We start from the raw sequence: 23,471 nt of genomic DNA, 5'->3' as shown, positions 1-23,471 counted from the left end.
GTGCCCCAGGGTGTGCAGGTGTCCCGGTCGGGACAGTGGGGGTTACCCCCCCGCCCAGGGCCGGTAGCTGGGCAGTGCCCGTGCCGTGCGCAGGACAGGGTTCTAGGGGCCGTGGGGGATACCGGGGGTGCAGGTGCGGTCAGTGCTGGGACCCAGTGGGCGCGGTACCGGACTGCGCGGTGCCCGGCGGGTGCGATATCCCCTCGGTGCAGTGTCCAGGGCGGTGCAGATGCCGGGGCATGCGGTACCGGGCCCGGCCAGCCCAGCGGCGGGGTCGTGGGATGCCCGATCAGTGCGGTACCGGGCGGCGGTGCCAGCGGCAGCGAAGGGGTGCTGCGGTACGGCCCCTCCCCCGCCCGCCCCCGCCGTGCACGCGCCGCGCGCTCCCGGTGCGGGGTCGGGCCGGACTGAGCGGAGCGCGGGGCGCGGAGCAGACGCTGCCGCCACCGGCATGGCACTGCCACGCCGCTGCCCCCGACGGTGAGTGAGCCCCGCCCCGCCCGGCCCGGCCCGCGGCGGCTCTTGCTGGGAAGGGCGGCTGGGCGGGACCTGACCGGCCCCACGGCGCGGGGCTGGGGCCGGGGCCGGCCGCCGCGGCGGTGATGGGGCTCCTGGGGCGGGGGTGGCTGCGGACCGGTTCCGGTCCCGGTCCTGGTCCCGGGGTAGGGCGTCCGGGGCCGGGCCGGGCATCGGGGCGGGGCGCGGCGGCGGTTAACGGGTGGGGCCGAGCGCGGCGACGGCGGCGGGTAACGGCGGGGGTTAACGGGGCCGGATGAGCGGCCGTGGCGAGCCGGCGGGTTGCCATGGCGACGCGCTGAAAGGGGGATTGTGCGCCCGCCTCAGCTGCGCGGCCCCCGCCCGCATCCCCGGCCCCCGCCCCGCATCCTCGGCTCGGGGCCGCCCGGTTGGCCCGGTTCTGTTCGGCTCAGCCTGTCGGGCCCAGCACGGAGCGGGGAGCAGGGGTTGTCCCGGCTCGGACGCTCCCGCCTCAGGGACTGGGATCCTCCCCGGGGCTGGGGGTGCCGGTGCAGGCAGGGTCGGTTATTTGGGGTGCAAGGATGCGCCTGGTGCTGCCCAGCGTGAGGCTGCTGGCGTGAGCATCCCCGGGTCAAGGGCAGGCAAGAGATCCCCTTGGCTCAGTTTATTTGGCGTAGCATGGGGAATGATGTTAGTCATTGGGCTCCCGGAGTGAAAGGGCATTCCCTGTCTCTGTCTTGGGCAGGGGACTGTGGTGGAGGCAGGCTCGGTGTCAAACGGGCTCTGTCGTGCCGGCCATGCTTGTCCCTGAGTGGGGTGATGGGTCAGGCACATGGCGCAGGGGTTGCCGGTGGCTCCACCAATGCACACTATGGCTGGAGTCGGCACTATTTGCCTGAGCTTGGCTCCGTTGCACTTGAAGCCACAGAGCAGGACAGGCGTGGTGGGTAATAGTTAGCGCCAGGGTCCATCCACATCTGGCACTGTCAGCAGCGAGGGAGAGGAGAAGTGATGAGGGACATGAGGCCTTTGGCCAGACAGTCTCTTTCTGGACTACGCTCTCCCAAATGGTGACACCTCCCGGTGCCTCTGCTGGCAGCCCTTCCCAAGGCCACAGACCTCCCTCGGGGAGGTGGCTCTGGCATGAAGTCCCCGTGACACTGAGACTTTCCTTCCATCCTTTGAAGGTGCCTCATCTGATGCTGCTGCCACCAGTGGGGCTGGAGGTGTCCCCATGGCTGGGCATGTGTGGGTGCAGCAGGAGAGCTGACAGAGCCAGCTCCCCGCGGGCCCCTGCACTGGCTGTGCTTTGTGTCAGCCTGGTGGGACCTTCCTTCCTCTGGAAACCGGGGTGCTCTGTGGAATCAGGAGCATCTGCCAGCTGGGTAAGGGGTGGATGTGTCCCCAGAGAGGGAGCTGCGAGGTGCCAAGGCAAGGGTCACTTTTAGCTCTGGGAAATGCATGTGCCATCTTTTCTCCCTGTTCTGCACCAGAGCACCTGTGCCAAACCCTGGCGCAGAGCTGGGCGCCCCAAGGTTCCCATCGGAGCAGACCTCCTCCTGCTCCACACGCTGCAGGTGGCCACCACCAGAGTGGTGTCTGCAAAATGGTTAAAGACTGACATTTAGAGGTCACACTTTTAGCATTGTGCATATGTTTGCTTCATTTGCATTTGCAGTTAGCCCAGCTTGAGGCTTCGCCACTTGCATGTGCAGTTGCCATGGTTACGTGTAGTCAGGATGTGGAGTTTAGTTGGACACCTGCAAACATGCAGCTCTCAACCTCTGGAGCACCAGGGCATGAGCGAAAGCCGCCGAGATGCCAGGCAGCCCTTGGACCTGGGCGTGTGGGCCCTCTGCAGCGATGCACTGAGGAAATGGAGTTGTAGTGGCCATCTTGGCAGGGTCTTCATGTTACTGCCTTGCATAGCCTCCAACTGCCCATATTCAACACACAATGTGCATCTAGGGCAACGTTGTTGGAGAGGAAGATTGAGCCCATGCCAAGGGTGTTGCCCTGGACCTTACATGTGGGTCTGTCTCCTTCCCAGACCCTGTGTAGAGGCTCTTCTCCCAAAAGGCTGGAGTGAAGGTGCTCGAGAGCAGGGCAGTGAGGGCAGGCAGAGCCTGGGAGTTGCAAGTGGAGCTGCTGTGCAGGCTGGCAGTGCCTTGCCTGTGGGCAGGGGCCTGCCAAGGCTTCAGAAGGCAGTGTGAGAATTGGCAGAGCACTGTGCCGAGGCTCCAGCTGTGGTGGCTGTGTCTCTCCTGGCTCTCTGTGGAGTCTGGTCTGGGTGCTCAGGTCCAACACAGACAGGGACCTGGTCCAGGTGCCTTTTGACCAGGATCACATTGAGTCTGCGAGCAAGAGCAAGGAGATAGTGACTGCCAAAATCCTCTGGCAGGTCCACATTGGCCTTGTCTTTGTGTCAAGGAAGGAAGAGTTTTAGGACAGCAGGTATGGAAGGGACCTCGAGGTCGTTGAGTCTCTAAGCTCCATCTAAACCATTCCTGAGCAGCATCAGCTCAGCCAGCTTCTAAACCTCCCCAACCACAGTGGTTCTGCTGCCTCCCAAGCAGTTTGCTGCCATCTTCCTGTATCCTTCCTGCTAGAAGCTACTTCTATGCAGCAGGCAGGGGAGAAGGGAAGCCCTCTTGGCTGTCCAGGAGCAACTGTGGCCTCGGACAGACTGGTGTGGGGTGTCCATGCTGTGCCGGTGGCAGCTGGAGGAATCCAGTAACAGGAGGAAGGTGGAAGGATGGTGGGAAGCGGTGGGGATGGGGACATGGAGCATGTATCTGGGCATGAGCTGTGGAGGAGCCACGAAGGAACCTGTGAAATCTCACAGCAGAGCACAGAAGGGCTGAGTATCTGCCATCCTCAGGCTGTGCACCAAGTGCAGAGGGATGGGGCAGGGACAGCTTGGCTCTGTTCTTAGGGCTTTCAGCGCTGCTGGGATGGGACAGTTATTTGCTCCCCGTGGGATCCCAGGCAGATTCCTCTCCTGATGGTCTGTGGTTATCAGCTGCCACTGACAGAGCGTTTCAGAAGATGCTTCTTAATCAGGGTCTGGCATTTGTACCTGCATCCACAGCCACAGCCAGGGGCGTGCACAGGTCTTGGGTCAGCACGGAGGGGAGGTGGTCACAGCCGGCTGGCAGGGGCACATCAGCAGAAGGAGGCAGGGTGGATCCTGGTACTGGGGTGCCTGAGGAAAGCTGGGTTTGAGGACTGTGACAGAGCTGAGTAGTGCTGCATGGTGGACTAAATGCTCCAGTGGTCTCCTGATGTGATGCTCCCTGGAGCTGGGGGCAGGGAGCAGGCTGTGACCGGTGCTGTGTGCTGCTGGCCTCAGCAGGATTCTGCAATGGGTGTGAGGGGAATGAATAAAAGGTCCTGCAATTGCCAGAGCTACCACATCATTCAGACCCTGGAGTGAGTCTGAGGGGAAATGGGGATGAAGCGGGAGCGGTGAAAAGATGTGGGGGCTTCTGGCTGCAGCTGCTAGGTCTTGTCTGGTGCATGCGGCTCCTGGGAGTTTTCCCTAGTTAGGAGGATACATGCTGTTTGCTTGGAGGCTTGTCTGGGCTCAGTAGCGATGAGGTATTGCAGTCCATGATGAAACCTGTGTTCCTGCTTAGTCTTGCAGTTGTGTGGGGAAACACTGCCCTTGCAATATACTCCTTTTGCCATGTTGTCTGTCCGGCAGTGGGGCAGACACATGGCATGGGGGGGGCATTGTCTGTGAGCAAGACTTTGTGCCGGGGAGTGCTCTTTGGGCTTAGACTGCCTTGGCAAGTAGCTCAGGGGATTGTTGGTAAAGAAGCCTTGTTCCTGACACTGCAAAATGCAGAACAGTGGAGTAACATCTGTTATTTTCGAACTGCATCTCAGTGTGAGCATATCCTGTGAGGTGCCTGGCAAGCAGAGCCGAAGCTTTGCCTGGTGGCCAGATGCTCTGGCCATGCCAGCAGAGCAGGTGGCAAAGTTTGGGAAAGGTTGCAGAGAGAGCATGTTACAGGGCTCGTACTGTGCACAAGCCTTGTTTGGGTCTGGGTCTGGGCTGCTGGGGCTCTCTGAGGGTGAGGATGGTTGGCAGAGGCTGGTCAGGAAGGCTTTTGGACTTGGGGAGGGGACTGCTAAGAATGCCCTTTGGTGTGGTGATCAGGGGCTGCAGGGACTTTGCCTTCATCAGGCATTCATTAGCTGCTACTCTAAAGGAGTGGGAGAAGAAGCCCAAGTCTGCATTGTGGCCAAAGTGTCTGCATGCCACTCACCATGGAGGTGGCCATGTCCATCTCCTGGTGCCAACACCCAGTGCTAAAGGAGTTGTGGAGGTGAGTCTGTGAATCCGGCTGTCTTCACGTCCTTCCTCTACCCTTACATGACTCCAGACACCACTGAGCAACTTGAGGACTCATGGAACAGTCCTCAGGTGGTGCAGGAGAAGGGGGCAGGGGTTGCTCTATGCCTCTGTCTCTAGAGCTGCCCGGGGGAGCTCAGGAGAGATGTGTGGGTGTTGAGATCATTGTGGAGTCAAATGCCTGGAGGTTGCAGCAGGAATGGTCAGAGGTCTGACAGCCTCTGTGCAAAAAATGGCTAAATAAGGCAGGGTTCTTCAGACTGGAAAAGAAACAACAGAAAATGGATAAGATTTGTCTACAGGAGGCCAGGAGAGAAGGGATAGAGGTTAACTGTTCACTGTTTCTTTCCATGCATTCCTTGTACTACAAGGTCACATCAAATGAAGCTAGCAGGAGGTGCCACACAGGAGGAGGGGCATTGCCTCTCGCAGACGTGCTATCAAACCGCAGAAGTCCTCAGAATATGGTGTCGTAAACAGCAAAACCTTACATTGGTTCCAGGAGAAATGGGATGAATTCAAGAAGGACAAGAGGTTCCCCCAGAACCAATAAATACACTGAGATCCACATCTGACCTGGTCAGCTGCTGAGCTGCAAATTGCTCATGCTTCTGACTATTGGCAAGAAAGTACATAGGGGAAGGTGGACTCTTGGTCTGAGCTGTTATTTTCATAACGTGGTGCCTACCAGAGAGGGTGGAGCCAGGAGGGAGCACTGGGCTTTGGTAAAGAAGGATGGATTTATCCCCATCCAGCTCTGTGTTACTTTGGCACAGGGTGACAGATGCCTGCTCAGTCCTGCTTCCTCGCTGAGAGTGTGAGATGCTCTCCCCACGTGATGGAGGTGCAGCTGGTGGGAGAGGTGGTACCTGTGATAAACACCGATCTGCCTCGGTATCGCAGAACCCTTTGCTGGAGACTTCTGACAGACTTTTGTCTGCTGAACAGTCGTTAATTCGGTTGGTTTGAAAATGGATGGCAATATCCCTTCCCTCCTGTGTTACCTGGCAGTTCTGCTTCCTCTGGTTCCCTGGGCACAGGGCACCTGCCCGACACACTGGCAGCAGAGCTGGAGTCTCATCCCAGTGTTGTCCCAGTTCCCTGGTACTCGCTGCACATGGTGGGCACTGTGGGATCCCTGGGGGTCTGATCTTCATCTCCACCTCCTCCAGTCCCCTGGCTCTGCCTGTTCTCACGCATGTCAGGAAACATCAGTCTCGGTTTTGTTCCTGGTTTTATGCTCAGATGAGAAAAGACTCATGTCCTGCTACCAGTGAGGGTCCAGTTCAGCCTTACCTAGGCGTACATGGGGTGCCCGAAGGCTGTCCCCCAGCTCCTCAAGCAGTCCAGAGACATGCAAGGACAGCACAGAGATGTGAGGCTCGGCTTGGGAGAGGTTTGCTTCTTGTGGGAGAAGTAGACTGGGAGAGGAGGATGCAGGGATGAGCTGGGGATCTAGTGGTCCCCAGTGGGCTTTGGGTGGGGGGCAGCAGGATGAGGCCAAGCAAGGCTGAAGCTCATGAAGAGGATGCTGTTTCCTATCCTCATGACTTCCAGGAGGACCCCGTCTGCAAGGGCTGGGGGCTTCCCAGCCAGCACAATGGCGTCCTTGCAACCACAAAAATGAAATCTGCCCTTGGCTAGCAGCCGTAAGGGGCAAGCATCCTGTGCCCCAAGACAGAAACGATCTCTATTTCTGTCTCGTTGCCATTTTGGTCTCTATTGCCACTGGGCTCTCTTGATGAGGATCTGAGGTTGCAAACTTGGGCTGCTGTACTTTGATGCTCACGACCACAAGAGGAGCCAAGTGGTTACCTGCTCTTTGTAACAAAAACCTCCTCCTGTGTCCGCCGGGAGTGATGCTTCAAAGTGGGCATCTGCCGAGGCAAAGCTGTACTCAGGGACCTCTGAGAGGCAGCAGGGAGCGCAGGAACCTTCTTGGCACTGGGGGTTGCCTTTCCTTGGCATTGCTGGTCCTTGCACCCTGCCTGTATGTCGTGCTTCATTCTGGTCTGCTCCCTCTGGAGAGACAGGGCATCCCCAGGCTGCCTGATTTGCTCCGGTCCAGCTTATTTCTTAACACTAGGCAGCCTTTACGGTAAAAGACATTAAGGGATTTTTTGCCAGAGGTTTTAGGCTTTCTGCTTTTTTGTGCTTGAAGATAGAAAATATGGGAGGAGAAAGCTACAAGGGAAAATAGAAAATACATTTTGGATTAAATTTGAACAGGCTTCCTTCCTAGCTGCTGGCTTGCCTGGCCTCCAGTCCTTAGCAAGCCCTGGTTGCATGAGCAAGAGTCAGACTTTGGGGAGCTGCCCTGGCTGCAGGCTGACCCCCCCTGACCCTCCAGCCCGGGGGGTTTCCATGGTGTTATGGTTTAACCCGGCAGGCAGCTAAACACCACACAGCCGTTCACTCACCCACCCACCCCCACCCCCCCCCCCGCAGTGGGATGGGGGAGAGAATTGGAAAAAAAAAAGTAAAATTTGTGGGTTGAGATAAAGAGAGTTTAATAGGACAGAAAAGGAAAGGAAAATAATAATAATAATGATAAAAGAATATACAAAACAAGTGATGCACAATGCAATTGCTCACCACCCACCGACTGATGCCCAGCCAGTCCCTGAGCAGCGGTCACCACCCCCTGGCCAACTCCCCCCAGTTTATACACTGAGCATGATGTCCCATGGTATGGAAAATCCCTTTGGCCAGGTTGGGTCAGCTGTCCTGGCTGTGCCCCCTCCCAGCTTCTTGCTGACAGGGCATGGGAAGCTGAAAAGTCCTTGACTAGTGTAAGCACTACTTAGCAACAACTAAAACATCAATGTGTTATCAACATTATTCTCCTACTAAATCCAAAACACATCACTGTGCTAGCTATTAGGAAGAAAATTAACTCTATCCCAGCTGAAACCAGGACACATGGTCTTCTGCTTGGTCACGCCAGCTTGGGAACACGAGCAGCTGATGGCTCTTGCTGAGGGCAGGCTTCCCTGCTTGAGGAAGCTGCTTGTCTTAGTTGAGTAGAGGCTGTTGTGGGCTTGGGCTGGACCATCTAACTGCTTGAGGTCCTTCCAAGGTGACTGACACTGCATCTGTCTGGGTTGCCAGCCGTCACGTATGACCTGTGACAATGGCGATCTCTGGCCGTGATGCCTATATGAACTCTTTAGGTTGCTCACTGGAGCACGTAGCAAATCTATGCATTTCCAGAGTTCCTGGGAAAGCCTTTAGGGTTTCTGGAGAAACCAGTAACTCTGAGACAGGCTTTTATCTTATTCAGCAGCAGACGGGCATTTTTGGATGCCATGCCGTGTCAGCAGCATGTGTGGGTAGCCGTTGTGCCAGGGGCCCTGGGGCTCCCCTCTCCCTGGTGCTGCCCCAAGCGTGGAGGGCACTGCCAGCACTGTGGCAGCTCTGCTGTGAGCCAACGCTGGCTGTGCGGGGTTGGCATCTTTGCCCAGGAGCTCCTCCACAGCCGCCACCCATTATCCTCAGTGCCGGCGCTCAGCGGCGGGGTGGGGTGAGGGGGAAGACAGATGTGGAGGGGGAGGGTGGCTTCTCCAGCACCTGTGCCTTAGTCTGGAGCATGCAAGTGTGAAATTCAATTTGTAGATAAGCCATAGCTGGTGAGGAACACAGGCCACGGCGTCTGCTGGAGCCAGGCGGTGTCTGGGAGCAGCGCGGCCGGCATGCACAGCATGTCCTGCCTGCCAGCTCTTGCGGAGGCTGACGTCACCTCGGAGGAGCAGTGTCTGCTGCAGGACGTGGCTGCTTGACGCTGTGTCATGTTGGCTCTGGGTGTGCAGCCCTGGCTACCGGCAGGAGCCCTGCCGAGAGGTGCTGCCCCAGGCTGGTCTCCCCTGCCCTGTGGAAGCGAGGGGCATGGTGCAGCTGGAAGTGAGAGGGACCTGGTGCTCTCTGCCACCAGCAGCTTGCAAGCTGGGCAGCAGGGAGGATGGGTGTTGTGGACAGAGTTGTCTGTGGTGCTTCCAGCAGCGATGGCATTTTCCCACCTCCACGTTCAGATCTTCCCTTCCTGACATTTCCAGTGAGTCCCACTTGCTGGCAGGAGCAGAGGCAACAGGTGTTAGTGTTAGCAAATGCAGCTTGCACTGGCCTGTGCTCTGTCCTCCATGTGCATTGCTATCAGTGGTCACAGCTCCCCTTCTCCTGCCCCAGTCCAGAGCTTTCTGGGTCTCCTACCTTTGAGTACTTTGCAGACAGCAGCCCTCTGTTGCAGGTGAAGAGACCAGTGCTGTGAGGAGGGGAGCACAGTCACCCAGGCCAGCCACAGCAGAGCTGGGACCGAGCAATGCTCTGGTGGCTGCTGCTGCCGGGGCCAGCTGTGTCCCCAGGCAAGCCGCAGTGTCATGGAGCGGTGGGTCACTGCTGATGCCATCAGGCCTGAAAGGGGCACCAGCATGGTGATGCCACGATGATCAGTTTGTCTGGGTGTTCCTTGCTGGCCAGAGAAACCGCTGGTCCCCTGACCCTGGCTTGACTTTTGCAATATGGTCAGAAAATCATGTCTGTTCTCTGGTCAGGGCATCCCAAGCTCTGGGTGTGTGGGTCTGCGCGGAGCCTGTCTGGTGTTTCACCTGGAAGTAAGGACTATTGTAACAAGGTGGAGCTGGTGTGGATGGTGGAGGTGATGCTAGCTCAAACATCATCTGGGACAGCTTTCCTGAGCATTGCCACCAAGGACCCTGCAGTGGGGAAACGATTTGGTGCTGGACTGCAATGCTTGGGCTTTCTAGCACTGTGAGGGAGCATGCATGGCTCTGCTGCCTGTGTTGTGACCCTGGAGGGGTGGCTCTGTTGAGATGGCCCACACCCGCCGTTGCACAGGGATTTGCTGTCTACATAGAGCCACCCTGCTCCACAGACTTGGTGGCTGGGTTGGTGTCCCATGGTACAAGACAGGGTGGTAACAGGTGGTGCAGGAAGGTGGTGCTTGTACACTGTGAGGTAACTTGTAATCTTATCTCTGCACAGGAAAACTGACTAATTATGTCATGTTTCAGCTTCCATGGAAAAGTTAGTTCCTGCTTGTCTCCAACTATCTTCCTCATCTTTGTTCTTTGCCCTGGGTTTCATTACCTTTAGCCTGGATCACCTCCATGACCTGGTTTACAATTCTGCCCTGCAAAACTTTGCTCAGCTGACGAAGAGCAGTGGGCAGTGATGTCAGGCAGAAATACGTGGTTGGGGCAGGTGTCGGTAAAAGAAACAATCCTTTATCAGCTCTGCCACTGAAACCAGAGGTTCTTACAGCCATGGTCTGGATTACAACCTGTGATTAAATGGTTTTAGCTTCCTGCTTTGAGTCAGTAAAAATGAAATGTTGACAACTTATTTTGGGTGTAGCTGTCCCCATTCAAAGCACTCTTGGGTTTTGTTGCACACCCTCTCTAGTCTCATTTGCAGAAAGTCTTTGTATTTTAAGCTGCAGTCACTTCCTTTCTGCCCAGCCCACCTCCTTACATTTATAGAGCCTCCTCCAGGCCACGCTAGTCCATGGAAAGCATTGGCTGTGCACACACTCAGCCTGCCTGCAGCCACTGGTGCTTTCTCAGCTTTCCTTGGAGCATGCGTGAGACATCTTGACCTGTTATTAGTACAGGTGGTGGTAAAGGTAGGACAGGGCTTTGTGCAAATTGCCCATGACCCAGTTGGTTGGAGGGGGTCCATGTCCTTTGCATGACTGGGCGCCCAGAAAGGAGCTTGAGGGACTGGGGTATGAGGGAGTTTTGGGGAAGGACATTCCATCAGCAGCTGGGTTTCATACATGCTGCTTAGTTTGAGGCATTTCAGAAATGGGGGTGGTCATTGCATCAAGCCAGCCTCTTTGGGTCACTGAAGTCTCCTTTCTTTATTAAATTTGAAACCTGTTTTTGCTAATGTAAGAAATATTAACATGTTTGGACTTAGAGTTTCAGAAGCTTGTTGCTCTGAAAAGAGCCTTGTGCTCATGTAATTTCTCCCTAACATGGTTCAGTCATAATGATCCATGTTAACTTGAAAACCAGGGCCCCTGCTAGCCATGGTAGTTTCCGAGGTGGTTGGCAGAGGACATAGGAGCCATTACTCTGGCAGATGTGAGGGGGATGGTGATGAGCAGCTGGGATAATGTCAACACGTGGCTCACCAAAGCTGGAGAAGGAAATGAGGGGAATGCTGCTTGTGCAGACAGCTCACTCTTTGCTGGGTGAGATTTGCACTCCAGTTGCTAGCTGCGGAGTGTTGATCTCAGATTTGTGAGTGAGCTTATATTGCCTTAAAGTAGGTGCCTGGTGCTTGTTTGTGATATGTTGGAGAGTGAGCAAGTTGTCTTGGCATGAACTTTGTGCTGGTGCCAAGGGCTTGCTGAAAGCAGATTGTCTGTCAGTTTGCTCCTGAATAGAAGTCTGGAAATTCCAGGGTTCTGTGGATGCACTTTTGCATTGTCAGTGACCTGCCCGCACAAAGCGAGCGCTGGAGTAATTCTGCCATTTATTTACAAAGCGCTGTTTCCTCTAGAATAGAATAGAATAGAATAGAATAGAATAGAATAGAATAGAATAGAATAGAATAGAATAGAATAGAATAGAATATTTCAGTTGGAAGGGACCTACAATTATCATCTAGTCTAATTGCCTGATCAATTCAGGGCTGACCAAAAGTTAAAGCAAATTATTAAGGGCATTGTCCAAATGCTTCTCAAACACTGACAGGCTTGGGGCATCAACCACCTCTCTAGGAAGCCTGTTCCAGTGTTTGACCACCCTCTTGGTAAAGAAATGCTTCCTAATGTCCAGTCTAAACCTTCCCTGGCACAGCTTTGAACCATTCCCACACATCCTAGCACTGGAGAAGAGATCAGCACCTCCCTCTCCACTTCATGTCCTCATGAAGCTGTAGAGAGCAATGAGGTCGCCCCTCATGTAGTCCAGGTGATGCAGTTTGCTCGACAGATATCCTTGCACATCCCACCTTTCCTCCAGCTGCCAAACGGCCCGCTGGAGCCCGAGAGAGACCGAGCGCTTTTCCTGCAAGTACTCTGTGCCTTTTAGATGATCTGGGCTGCAGGGCTGCGCTGTGGGTCTGCTCGGAGAAGAACCACACGTTCTCCTGGTGGGGGAGAGGCCGGCGGGGCGGCGGGAGCGGCGCGGTGCTGAAGGGACAGCTCCCGCCCGGCCCCGGGGACGGCGGCGAGGACGCGCCGGTCCCACCTCCCCTGCCGGGCAGTCAGAGCAGGCAGGGATCAATGTGCTGGCAGTGCTGGGGGGCACTGAGCAGCCTGCACCCCCTCACACGATCTTCAGGGAACAGCACAAAGCACCGCCCCATGGTGGTCGGTCCTGCCAGGCCGGACCAGGCACGTTCAGGCTGGGATTGAGCGATGCCACATCCAGCTGTAGCAGTGTGTGTGGCGACCCCATTGCAGGGGCTTCTGGAGTCTCCTCCGGGGCTCTTTGATCTTCCAGGCTGGGTCAGGCTCTCTTCCTTTGCTGCCAGTTGTTCTGGCTGGGGAGCAAGTGCATGTATATCCATGCCAAGGCCAGGGCACTGTGTTTGCTGGTTAGACAGTGGTTCTCATTAACCTTTGCCCCTGCAGGGAAGCATTTGTAAATTGAAACTGTGCAAGCAGCAAGGTGAGGGAGAGAAAAGCTACCACCATTTCTTCATGCTGGGGTCAGGGAAGCCGTAACATGAGATAATCCAGATTATTTCTACCCAGAACATGGCAATAAATGGCCTACTTCCAGCAGCTATCCCTGAGACATGTGGAAACCCGACAGCCCACCAAGAAGCTGCTGCCACTGCCCTCTTCACAGCCAGGGTTCTGTCCCAGCAGAGCCTCTTGCTCACACAGCAGCTGCTGGCTGTGCCATGTGGCCCTGCCTCAGCTTTCTATCAGACTTCTGGGAAAAAATGAGTGGGAAGATCAGTCAAAATCTACACCAGCTCAAGGTGAGTATGTAGCCCACTCCAAAAGAGCTCAGGCTTTCAAGAATGGTTGTCCTTGGGTCCCCTATAGAGGTCACCATCTGCTTGCACTGGCAGTATTGGGTGCTGACCCCAACAACGTCCCTGCTGCAGTGCTCACTGGCTGTCCTTCAGCAGCATCGCCAGTCTCAGCTCAGTGACACTGAGAAACCTCCTGCATTTTTTTGAGCTTTTGATGCTAAACAGGAGTTGGAAATGAGCCAGGCTATCTCACCTGCTGGGTAGTGTGCCTTCTGGAGCCAGGCATCGAACAGTGTGCTGGCATTCAACACCAAAAATGTCTGGAAAAGCTGAAGTGTGGGCAAGGGAAAAGTCTGCTTTGCCCCTGGTGTCCTTCCAGCAGGCTTGGCTCCTTCAGGAAGGACTCGTTAAAGGCCATGGAGCAAATGGGTACAGGCCATATTGCAGCAGGAGGTCATTGGCACCACAGCAGAAGTGGCACTTGAAATTGTCTGTTTCTAGCGATTTTGGGTAACATTCTTCTGTTCTGAATGGGAGCTCTTGAGGATCTTGGCACGTGTCTGGGAGTTGTCAAAGAGCTTCTGTCCCACATATGTTCTTGCAGCATTGAGAAACTTAACTGACACTTCTCATACGGTCTATCATCCTCTCCCCAGGGCAAAGGACGTGCAGTGGAGTGTCTCGTAGGCTTCTGATGTTCAGCTTGCTTTAAATATTGGTGGTGCTGTGGGTAGAAGTTAGGAAAGGCAAGTCACAGGGATGTATCTTGCACTTGAAGCAAATGAGGGTGAGGTTTGTGACTGTTTTTCCTTCTGTTCCATCAGAGTGACTGTGGTGCCTAGATATCGGAGGTGCTGCAGATGTGCCTCTAGGAGGAGAGTGAGATGGGGGACACCGGACTCTGGGGGAAACCTCTGCAGAGTGGAGAACAGGTGTGATGGGCTCCACAGTGCTGGGAAGCCTCCTAAGTGTTCTGCTCTGTCAGAGCATCCTAAATGCTGAAGGCTTCGTGGCCAAGGTGGCTGTAGTTTGCCCAGATGGTGACAAATGCTGAATGTATGAGAGCAGGGACAGAGCTGCCAGCCAGGGTGATGAGAAGTGTAGGAGACTGGAGGGACGCCAACGGGTCACTTGTCCATCTATCTGCCATGTAGCACCCTTTGCAGATATGCATGGGGTACTTTAACTTTTCCTGGTGTACACTCTTAATATGAATGTGTCTCCTACCTAGCATGAAGTTCAGTGTCAGACTCTTCTGACCTTTTTTGCAGTGCCCTCTATATGTTATAAAACTGTGTCCTCTGACTTGTCTTGTCTAGACTAGCCCCACTCTTCCAGGCTTTTGTCCAAGGCTTTTTGGTGGTCTTGCTGGTCTCCTGTGGCCTCTCACAGTTGGTCCAAATCTTTTGGGGAATGAACTGGTTCTCTGGAGGACAACAGTATAATTACTTGATGTGCCTTTATGAGCTGAAAGGAGAGCTGAGTAATTACTTCACGTGTCTTTATAAGCTGGCCTTTCACACATCCTACTGTATTTGCCTTTTTTTGTGGCAATGACATGCTGGCTCACGTTCAGTTTGTATTCCTCTGTAGCCCTTATGACCCTTCTGGCAGAAACGCTGCTGTTTTTTCCTCCGTGGCCTGTTTGTGCAGTTTTTCACCTCCCAATGACTACAGCCCTCCCCAGGGTTTCCTATGGGGTTTCTGCAGTGTTGCAGGCCAGATGGGATGGGATCAGGGGTTGGTGAGAGCCAGGGTCGCTGCCTGGTGGAGGAGAGCAGCTGGCAGGGTGGGAAGCGCATCTGGCAGGTGCTGCTGCCTGAGAGCTGAGCATCAGCCTGAGGTCCCAGAGCACAGGCTGGTGGAAAGGTCTGGAGGTTGGTCGCCCTGGGGAAGAGGAGGCAGAGGTTTCTCATGCTGCTTACCAGGTGCATGTCTGTGCTGGGGTGCGTGGACTGGCCCCCAGCTACCTCTCACCATGATACAATGGCATCAGATGGTGAGCAGAGCTGCACAAGGCAGAGTGGATGCAGGATGCAATGGGACATCTCGTCCACTTGCTGTCGGGAGGAGATCATCCATCCGTGCCAGCTGGGCAGTTTGAGGTCCCAGTCTGTTCTGGCTCTGGACCACACGGGACATAGAGCCACAGCATCAACGTGATGAGCTTGGGGTTGGGTCAGCCTGAGTGCTCAGGGGCAGGAGGCTAGACCCCGATGAAGGGTGCGATACAAGGGCAGGCTGCCTGCTCGCATCTCCTTGGTCACCTGCCAGGGAAGGTGTGGATCCGGCTCGTCTGGCTGGTGTTGAGATGCCTCACTGTGCATCTGTGAGGGAGGCTTCCTGAGGATCCCGCCCGCCCAGGTTTCCATGGAGAGTGTCTCCTTGTTGAGCAGGGAGCCGTCTGGCAGACAGTACGGCCGTGGAAATACTGATAGAGCGTTTGTTTTCCAAAGCACATGAATAATATCCCTAACAGCTAGCAGCCTCACTTCCTCCACTCGCCCCACTAGTGGTCTGGCAGAGTGACCTGGGATGCCTGAGGTGTCTTTATCCTCCTGGCTCCTCACTTCACGCTCATCTGAGCATCCCCAGTTTGGCCGTATCTGCCCAGCCCAGCCCAGCCCGGTTTCCCTTCCAGTTGGCAGGCACAGCTTCTCCTGGTGCAGGGCTGCAGGGAGGCAGCAGCCATCTTCGCTGGGGGACATGTTTGGCTTCGCTGCTGGAGGGAAGAACGGGAGTGCTGTAGGCGGCAAACTGGGGAAGTTTTGCTCCCACCTCTCATGGGATGCGAGGGGAATCACTTCCCTGAAGGAAATGTCCTTTCTCAGATATCCCGGTTATTTTGCATGCTTTGAAAGACCAAGGGGAAGCTTAAGAGCTGTTGAGGCAGCAGGCAGCGATGCAAGTCACATGCAACAGCCCCTGGTGAAGGGGGCTGAGCTTGGATTTTCATGGCAGTCTGTCAATTTTAAATTAAGGCTAAATTCCCATCCTAAATGTTATGTTAACATGAAGTTACAGTAGAAAGCACAGAGCACAGAACAGCAATATGTGGGTATAAGATGTGTTATGGGGATATTGTAATCATCCCAAATGAGGCATTTGAAACCCAGGGAATTCCAGATTTAGGGTTTGCATCATTTTTTGGGTTTGTAATTGAAAAACAATCCAAACATAGGAAGGCTTAGGAGCATGTTGCTGAGATTGTTTGGGTGCCTTTATTCTGTGCTGCAGGGACATGGGCAGATGGAGGGAAAAAGTCTCTAAAAAATGATAGAACCAAATGTGGAATTACAATGTTAAAATACCATGATCTGGATTTGAGTGTTAAGGCATCGTGGCTCTCCAGGGTAATGTTAGGGCTGCTGGGTCTTGATTGTGCATCTCCATATCTGGACATATTTAGCTATCGCTAACGTAACTCACCTCTGTGCCTGATGCTTCATAAAACTCATAATTGGAGGCAGTTGCAAGTCCTGTAGTATCATTTTATTTAAGGATGTGTACTTGGAACTTTAATTCTATCTTAGCTTATGTTTTTTGTCTTCAGATTTCCATGGTTTTTAAAAGCTATTAAAAGAACCATGGATGAGGATTAAACAAAAACCCAAAGGAATATCATCATAACATAATTCTGAGGAGCTGTCGCAAGAAGCTGATTTTTGTCTGTTTTGTAAAAAGAGATTCCTCATTGTGCCAGGACAGGGTGGTTACACTGGGTGTGTGGCCGCTCCAAGGGTGCAAAGTGGGTGGTGAATTCAGCCCTAATTTTGCAGTGACTGGTGTGCATAGCCCAGCTGGGCAGCTGCGGGCTGTGGAGCGGTGCTGCCTGGTGCTGTGAAATTGCTTGGCTGGAGGAGTTGGTGGAGCAGCAATGCCCACAGCACCTTGTGGCTGCAGCCCCGAGGAAGCTCTCAAGTCGGGAAATAAGCTGGTAAGCCACCGCTGGCAGGGCTGTGGTGTTCCTGCAGAGGAAAACAATGACAGGTCAGTTGAAATGGCTCTGCGGGGAGTTGTGGGCACTATCATAAAGACTGGAAGCTGCCTGTAGCTTCCAGTCATACAAATTAGATATGACAGTCATTAATAATTTGGCTTTATCCTAACCCGTGGTACCCAAAGGAACTTGAGCAGAAGGCAGTCTGCCTTCCAGCAATGTCAGGCAGAGCAGTGGGTCTGAAGCACCTTTGAGATCCCATGTGGGAATGCAGCTTTGCGGGGTCCCAGCCCATCATTGCACCCCTGGGATGTTGCTGCTAGGCAAAGGTCAGTTCTCTGCTGAAGGAAGAGCATTGCTGCAAGGAATATTAGACGACTGTTGGTTTTCTTCTGGAGCTGGAGGCAGAGCGGGGCAGCCGAGGCACTGCACTGCAGAGGCAGCTCCAGCAGTGGTGGGGCAGAGCAGAGCTTGGGGTCTTTGGGTGCCTCAGCTGTATTTCTGTCCCTTGATACACCTTTTATTTCTTAGGCTTTGGCAGCTCTTTGGGGAATAACGCAGCAGTGTCATGCTCCCAATGGGTGTGTTTCTGTCACTTCCTGGTGGGGCAGGAGGAGGTGGAGGGGAATGATGTACAGAGGTGATGGGGATCAGGTGTAGAGCAGGATCAGCCCCAGTCATGATAGCTCAGCCCTCAGGTCGTCCCTGTGTCATGGATGGGGCAGTAGGTGCAACTGCTTCTCCCCATCATTTGTACCACCCTCCTTGTCTGGCATTATCTGTGGTCCCTCCGTGGGCTCTGGAAAGGTGCCTGCATGCCCAGCCCTGTGAGGCCTCACTGCTCAGGCAGGCTGGATGCAGTAACATGATTTTCTGGGATGAGTGTTTCTTATTATGCCTGTCATACCCTGATTTCTGAGCCTGCTGTGTTCCCTGGGCATATCAGGAGGGCAGGCACAGCACGGGCCCAATTCCTTAATGACCAGCAATGAATTGCCTGCACATGTGCAGTGCAGATTTGAGACGCCCTCTGTGTTTGTTTGTTTGTTGTTTTTTTCCTGCGGATTTTCCTCATTGGACGAGGTATTCTCCATTCGTGGAGTCCCTGCCCAGCTGAGCCTCCACCAGAGCTGCATCCTCCCATCTGCATACAGCCCTTATTTTGTGCTCCAATAATTCCAAGGCAACTCTGCTCCCCTCTGAGCTTGGGAGAGATTTACTAGGTGGGCATGTAAGATGCTCTGGGGCAAAATGGAGGTGCCCCACCACCGCTTCCATCTCTCCCAGGGTAAGGACATGTGGCTGAGACAGGACGTGCATCCTCTGACCCGCCACTAAGCAGTGCCTTTTAGTGGGGACCGGGCTGCAAAGCTGCCTGCTGAGGTGCGGAGCTGGCCTCCGGCTGACGCTGCTCTCGCCCGGCTGGGGTGAGGGCGAGCACCAGGCAAGCGTGGCCTCCGCGGCTCCCCTTGCCCAGGTCCCCAGTGAGCAGTGGTGCTGGCGGGGGGAGGCGGGGGGGACACTTACATAAGCCCTGAATGCGGCAGGCGGTGCAGGGAGGTGAAGGACAGAGCACTAAAAATCCACACAGCCTACAGCAAGGGCTCCCTGGCGCAGGAGCTCTGCTTGCTGACATACATCCGCAGGTCCCCATCTGCAGCCGCTGCCTGCCCTGCCTGCCTGCAGCTCCCTCCATTTCCCACACACCCCACAGGGGGCTGCCACATCTGCTCCCCACTGCCGACAGCCCAGCGTGGGGACGTGGGAGCAGAGCTCTGCCTCCCCGGGGCTTGCTCGGATGGCCAGGAGGCAGCCAGGACAGGGAGGGGGTGGCAGGGAGGCTGTGGTGCCGGCACAGGGAGACGCTGCCCAGAAGCACTCTGGCTGTTCCCATCCTGCCTGCCCAGCACCCAGGTTGTGCCTTGGGTCTCGCTGCTTTGGCCAGCGGCACATGGAGGGAGAAAGCTGGCTGCAGACTGTGTGGGCGGGCGAGACGGCTGTCTGGGTAGGATATGTGGGTCTAATTTGCTGGGGTGTGAGGTGGGGTGGTGGCACCTGGACAGGGGAGCAATGCTGGGATGGAGCTGAGGCAAGGAGCACAGACTGCGTGGCGTGGGAACGCAGGCAGCTCCAGCTCAGCCAGGAGGGGAGAGGTGCCAGCGGGCTCTTGTGCAGGGGCCACGGTGGGCAGCAGTGGTGCCTGACAGGTTCCTTGTGGGGAGGAATGGTGCCAGGGAAGTGGCACTGTCCTGCTTGTCTTGGCACCCATAATCTGCTGCTGATACCCTCCTGCATCATGGGGCAAGGGCATCGTGCCGCTGTGCAGGGCAGCCTTGGGCTCACCCAGGCAGGGCAGGGGCAGGGCTGGCCCTTGAGCACTGGGGACAGGCTCTGCAGGCGTGGACAGATGTAGTCTGTGTGTCTGCACGTGCTCTACTTGTGCTGCCCACGCTTGCCTACTCCCAGAGCCACCTGCTTAGGCAGTGGCAGAGCCAATGAACACCCATGGGTGGGAGGGTCCAGCCAGGGATCCTGGCTCCTTCTGCACTGCAGCTCTTTGAGTCTTCCCTGAGCAAGTCTGCTGTTAATTCCCTCCATCTCTCCACAGTATCAGCAGTCCCCTCCAGGCCGGGCCATTGGCAGGCGGACAGCAGTGGGCAGCTGGCAGGCTGTGAGGAGTGGTGGCACATCTCCCTGCATCCGTGCTCCTGACTCACCCAGCAGAAGGTGTGGCTGGGCTGTGCGCTCCTGACTCCTGGCTCTCCTGCTCTGTTCCCGGTGGGCAAATCGGAGGCTTGGCGTGATGGGGATGCCCTGAGCCCTTGCCCCAGGAGCTTCAGGCCTGGATGTTGGTGCTGCTCCTCCCAGACGATGTGGCTTATACTCTGGAGAAGCCCTCTCTTGCCCCCTGTTCTCCAAGTGCCTGAGCTGGTGGCCGGCTGGGACCTGCGTCTTGCCCTCTGGGTCCTGAGCTTCGCCTCAGCAGTTGTGCGGATGGAGGGCCAGGTCTACTCGCCGACTGTCAACACGCATTATGGGAAGTTACGGGGGGTGCGCGTGCCACTGCCCAGCGAGATCCTGGGGCCCGTGGACCAGTACCTGGGGGTGCCTTATGCTGCCCCCCCCATCGGGGAGAAGAGGTTCATGCCCCCTGAGCCACCGCCATCCTGGTCGGGCATCAGGAACGCTACCCACTTCTCACCGGTCTGCCCCCAGAACATCCACAACGCCGTTCCTGAGATCATGCTGCCCATCTGGTTTACCTCCAATTTGGATATTGTGGCCACGTACATCCAGGACCCCAATGAGGACTGTCTGTACCTCAACATCTACATCCCCACGGAGGATGGTGAGTCCCGGCCTGGGTGCCCACAGGAGGGCGGAGGGGGCCGCTCTGCCCCTCCCCAGCAGTGATTGGTCTTACCTGGGTGTTGTGTTTGAAGCATGTGGTTGTGGACCCTGCAGCATGCTGTCTGTTTGTGGAAAGCTTTCTCTGGCCACGCAGCTCGCCCTCTTGCCCTCAGCTGCCATCTCTGTCTCGTGTGCTCGTGCTCCTCCACGCCTCCCGGTCCCCCTGCCCCTCCACCTCCATGGCATCGTCACGGGTTCCTCTCTTGTGTTGCTAAATCTGAATCCGACTCTCTGACCGCAGATCCACAGAGCAACCAGCTGGTTTGTGCTCCCCAGGCGTCGAGTGCCAGGTTCTGTCTTGAGTTGGTTCGGGTTTGTCCTTCCTCCCCCCTTCCCACCCTCCCCAGGTCCATGCGCTAGTTGTGGGTGTGGGCTGCGGCTGGGAGGAACACTCTCTGCCTCTCCCTGGGGAGATGCTCCAGCAAGGAAGGGACCGTGGAGCCCTTTTCTGGGCCCTGGTACAGACGGGAGGTTGGGGCCACTGGCAGGCGCATTGCTTGGCTGCTTCCGCATCTGCTGGCGGCACAGCAGCAGAGTGATGAGCCTGGGGTGCGGGGGACCTGCTGGGCATGGTCCCGTTGGGGTGAGGCTGAGCGGCGCTGGGTGCCTCCTTGTCTAACCTTTTCCTTTGTAGGGGATCCCACCTGAACTGTAAGTAGAGGCCAGAGGAGGCAGTGCCTGCCTGCGCGCCCGCCCCAGCCTCACCGCAACGGGAGCCCCTGGGGATTTTCAGCGGGCTGGAAGGGACCCACAGTGGGTCTGCTGTGTGGTGGAGCAGCCTGGCGGGCCGGTGGCTTCTCCCAGGCCGGCTGGCTCCACTCCTCTGTCCCTGGGGCCCTTGGCCACGGGATGCATCGTGCCTTCCTTCCCGCCCAGCACGGCTGGCCCAGAGTTTTCCTCCCATGGCGACGCTCCCTCCCCACCTCCTGCGGTCCCGGGGGCAGCGGGAGGGCAGCAGCGTGGTTGTGATTGCATGCCCACTCCCGCCAGTGGAGCCTCCTGTTATTTTGTAGTCTTTTATTCATTTTACAGTAAAACGGATTTCCAAGGAATGCACCCGAAAGCCCAACAAGAAAATATGTAGGAAAGGAGGTATGTAGCAAGCCGACCGGCAGAGAGGCACAGAGAGGAAAGAGAGAGAGAGTGAGAGAGTGAGAGGGTGCCTGGCCGGTGCCCAGCCCACGGCACGCTCCTCTGGCACCTCTCTGTGCTGCCACGCAGACCGTGGGCCCTCTGAGCAGCCCACCCTGCCACCCCCCACTTCCTACTCGGAGGAGCCCTGTGGATGCTCCGGTCACCTCTGCTCCCCGGCCGTGGGAGCCAGGACTGGTGCCGGCTGGGAGCACAGGTCTGGGGTCAGGTCAGAGGAGGATGCTCACATTGCTCCAGGCCTTTCAGAACAGCTTCTCCTGGGCTGAGCCTGCGCTCCCGCCTTCATCCCACTGGCACCGGCAGCCTCCCAGCCCCTGGGTATGAGGGGGAGCCTCTGATGGTGGGTAGCACTTAAATGCACCCATCCCTTAAGGGTGCATCCCCCGTTGGGGGTGTACAGACCCACTCAGGGAAGCACCTGTGTGATGGGGGACTGCAGCCCATCTTGGGCTGAGCTTTTCCCCCGTTGCATCCCTGGTCATTTTGCATCCAAAGCTCCTCGGTTAAAAGCATAAAACCTCTCCTGGCTGTGTAAATGCTGCCATGTTCTGCCCCAGCCCATAGTCCTGCCAAGACTGCTCCCCGCTGCTCACACCCCTATGCCTCTGCCAGCGCTGCCAGTGAGGATCTGCTCTCCACCCCCTGGCACAGCATCCTCCCTGAGCCCCAGCCGCCCTGTGGGCGGCTGAGCACCTCCAGTTCAGACACATCTCCACTTTGCTTTGCCTCCATCCCCAGGGCCATGCGGGGCTCATCCTGCTGCACTTTGGGGCAAGGGGGGCAGCTCAGCCCTGCCTTGCCCCAAAGTGATCCTGTGTTCCCAGCCAGCCCCACCACCGCGGGTCGGGGAGTGGAGACGTGCAAATGGGAGCTGGCTTGGCCCCTTGTCAGACACGATGCTTTGCCCATCCCATTGCACGACCCCTTTGCAGGCAGGGAGAGCCCAGGCTGCTCTGTGCATCCCAAAGTTGCATGTGCAGGCGGTTGGGCAGCCAAGCTCTTCTGAAAGACTCAGTGCAGGGAAGGGGTGTCTGGCAGGCAGGGGCTGCCATCCTGGGCATCCTGTGGCAGTGGGGTCCCTGCATCCCGGCCTCTGCCTCCCTGTGCCCCTGGGGTTGGCGGGGCTGGCACAGCTGGGCTTGGAGGTTTGGGGAGCGCTTTCCTTCCCGCCATTTCCCCCAGTTCTGTTGTTGGGTTTCTTTGCTTTTCTTTTCCTGTTGCTGTCCTGGCTATTCACACGCCATCTCTCTGAGTTCCAAGGCTGCCCCTGAAAGGGCTGGCGCATTAGGGAGTCTCCGCACGCTGCCTCCGGAGCCGGCTGTGCCAGCAATCGCCAGCCACTTCAAAGCGCTTCCTCTCCTGGCCCTCCCACCGGCTGCTGGGGCTGGTGGACCCCCACTGTCCCGAGCCCTACGGCTGGGGCCAGGGAAGCAGGGTCTGGGTTATGGCTGGAGAAGGGGGACAATGTAAGGCATGGTGAAATACCTTGGGTGTGCTCGTCTGCTGGTTTTTCCTCCCTGCTGGCTCTGCTTACAGGCAGGGTTTCTTTGCAGCCCATCTGTGGTTGCCTCTGGTCACCTCCTGGGGAGCTGGTGGGGGATGTGTCCTCTGCCCCCACCGGGCTCTGCTGACTCATGGACCAGCGGATCCCCAGTGCTGGCCATTTGGGTATCTAGGCATGACGTGCCGGGAATTAACACACCCAGACACTGGCGCTGCCCTTTGGCTCCAGTCACAGCTCTGGTGGCCGTTGGCTCAAAATTGAGTCACTTGTGATGAGACACGGAGGCTCCCCCGCCCCTCATCGTGTATCCTGGGTTAGTAATGCTTGGGGTGAGGATAATGTACCTGCAGTACCTGATTTCCTCGGGCTGCGTGTCATTTGAACATTGGCTCATTCTGGAATATTTTTGATTATTATTTCTAAGGCCACATATGAGCGGTGAATAAGCTCTCCTCTCACAGAGCAGGCAACTGTGCAGTATTTTGGTGGTTCAAAACACCTCAGCTCCCACCTTACTGGAGTTTTCATTATTTCTGCCACCCCTAAGCTCAGTGTATTTCATAACAGCCAAAGGACTGAGAATTTATCAGGATTTATCCCAGGGACAGAAAAATGTCCCTGTGTCCCTGCCCAGTTGCCCACAATAATTTCCTATATGGAAATTTCCTACATGC

General features: G+C 56.2%; 1 protein-coding gene across 4 annotated transcripts in view; it reads left to right on the top strand.

Moving 5' to 3' along the window:
- The first annotated feature begins 411 nt into the window (after nucleotides 1–411).
- The window catches only part of NLGN3 (neuroligin 3), a 41,699-nt gene continuing 18,639 nt past the window's right edge, over nucleotides 412–23,471 (top strand). For 2 of the 4 annotated variants that reach the window (XM_076346834.1, XM_076346833.1), the window contains exons 1-2: nucleotides 412–480; nucleotides 19,339–20,079. In XM_076346834.1, the coding sequence (XP_076202949.1) occupies nucleotides 19,602–20,079 (478 nt within the window). In that variant the 5' untranslated portion in view covers nucleotides 412–480; nucleotides 19,339–19,601. Of the gene's footprint in view, nucleotides 481–19,338; nucleotides 20,080–21,154; nucleotides 21,234–23,471 lie in introns of those variants that run through there. The other 2 variants (XM_076346832.1, XM_076346835.1) reach the window with 2 other exon arrangements.

Source organism: Aptenodytes patagonicus, chromosome 9, assembly GCF_965638725.1.
Source record: "Aptenodytes patagonicus chromosome 9, bAptPat1.pri.cur, whole genome shotgun sequence".
NCBI classification, from domain to species: Eukaryota; Metazoa; Chordata; class Aves; order Sphenisciformes; family Spheniscidae; genus Aptenodytes; species Aptenodytes patagonicus.
The sequence above is the reverse complement of the archived record's forward strand: the minus strand, read 5'-3'. Positions and strand labels throughout refer to the sequence as shown.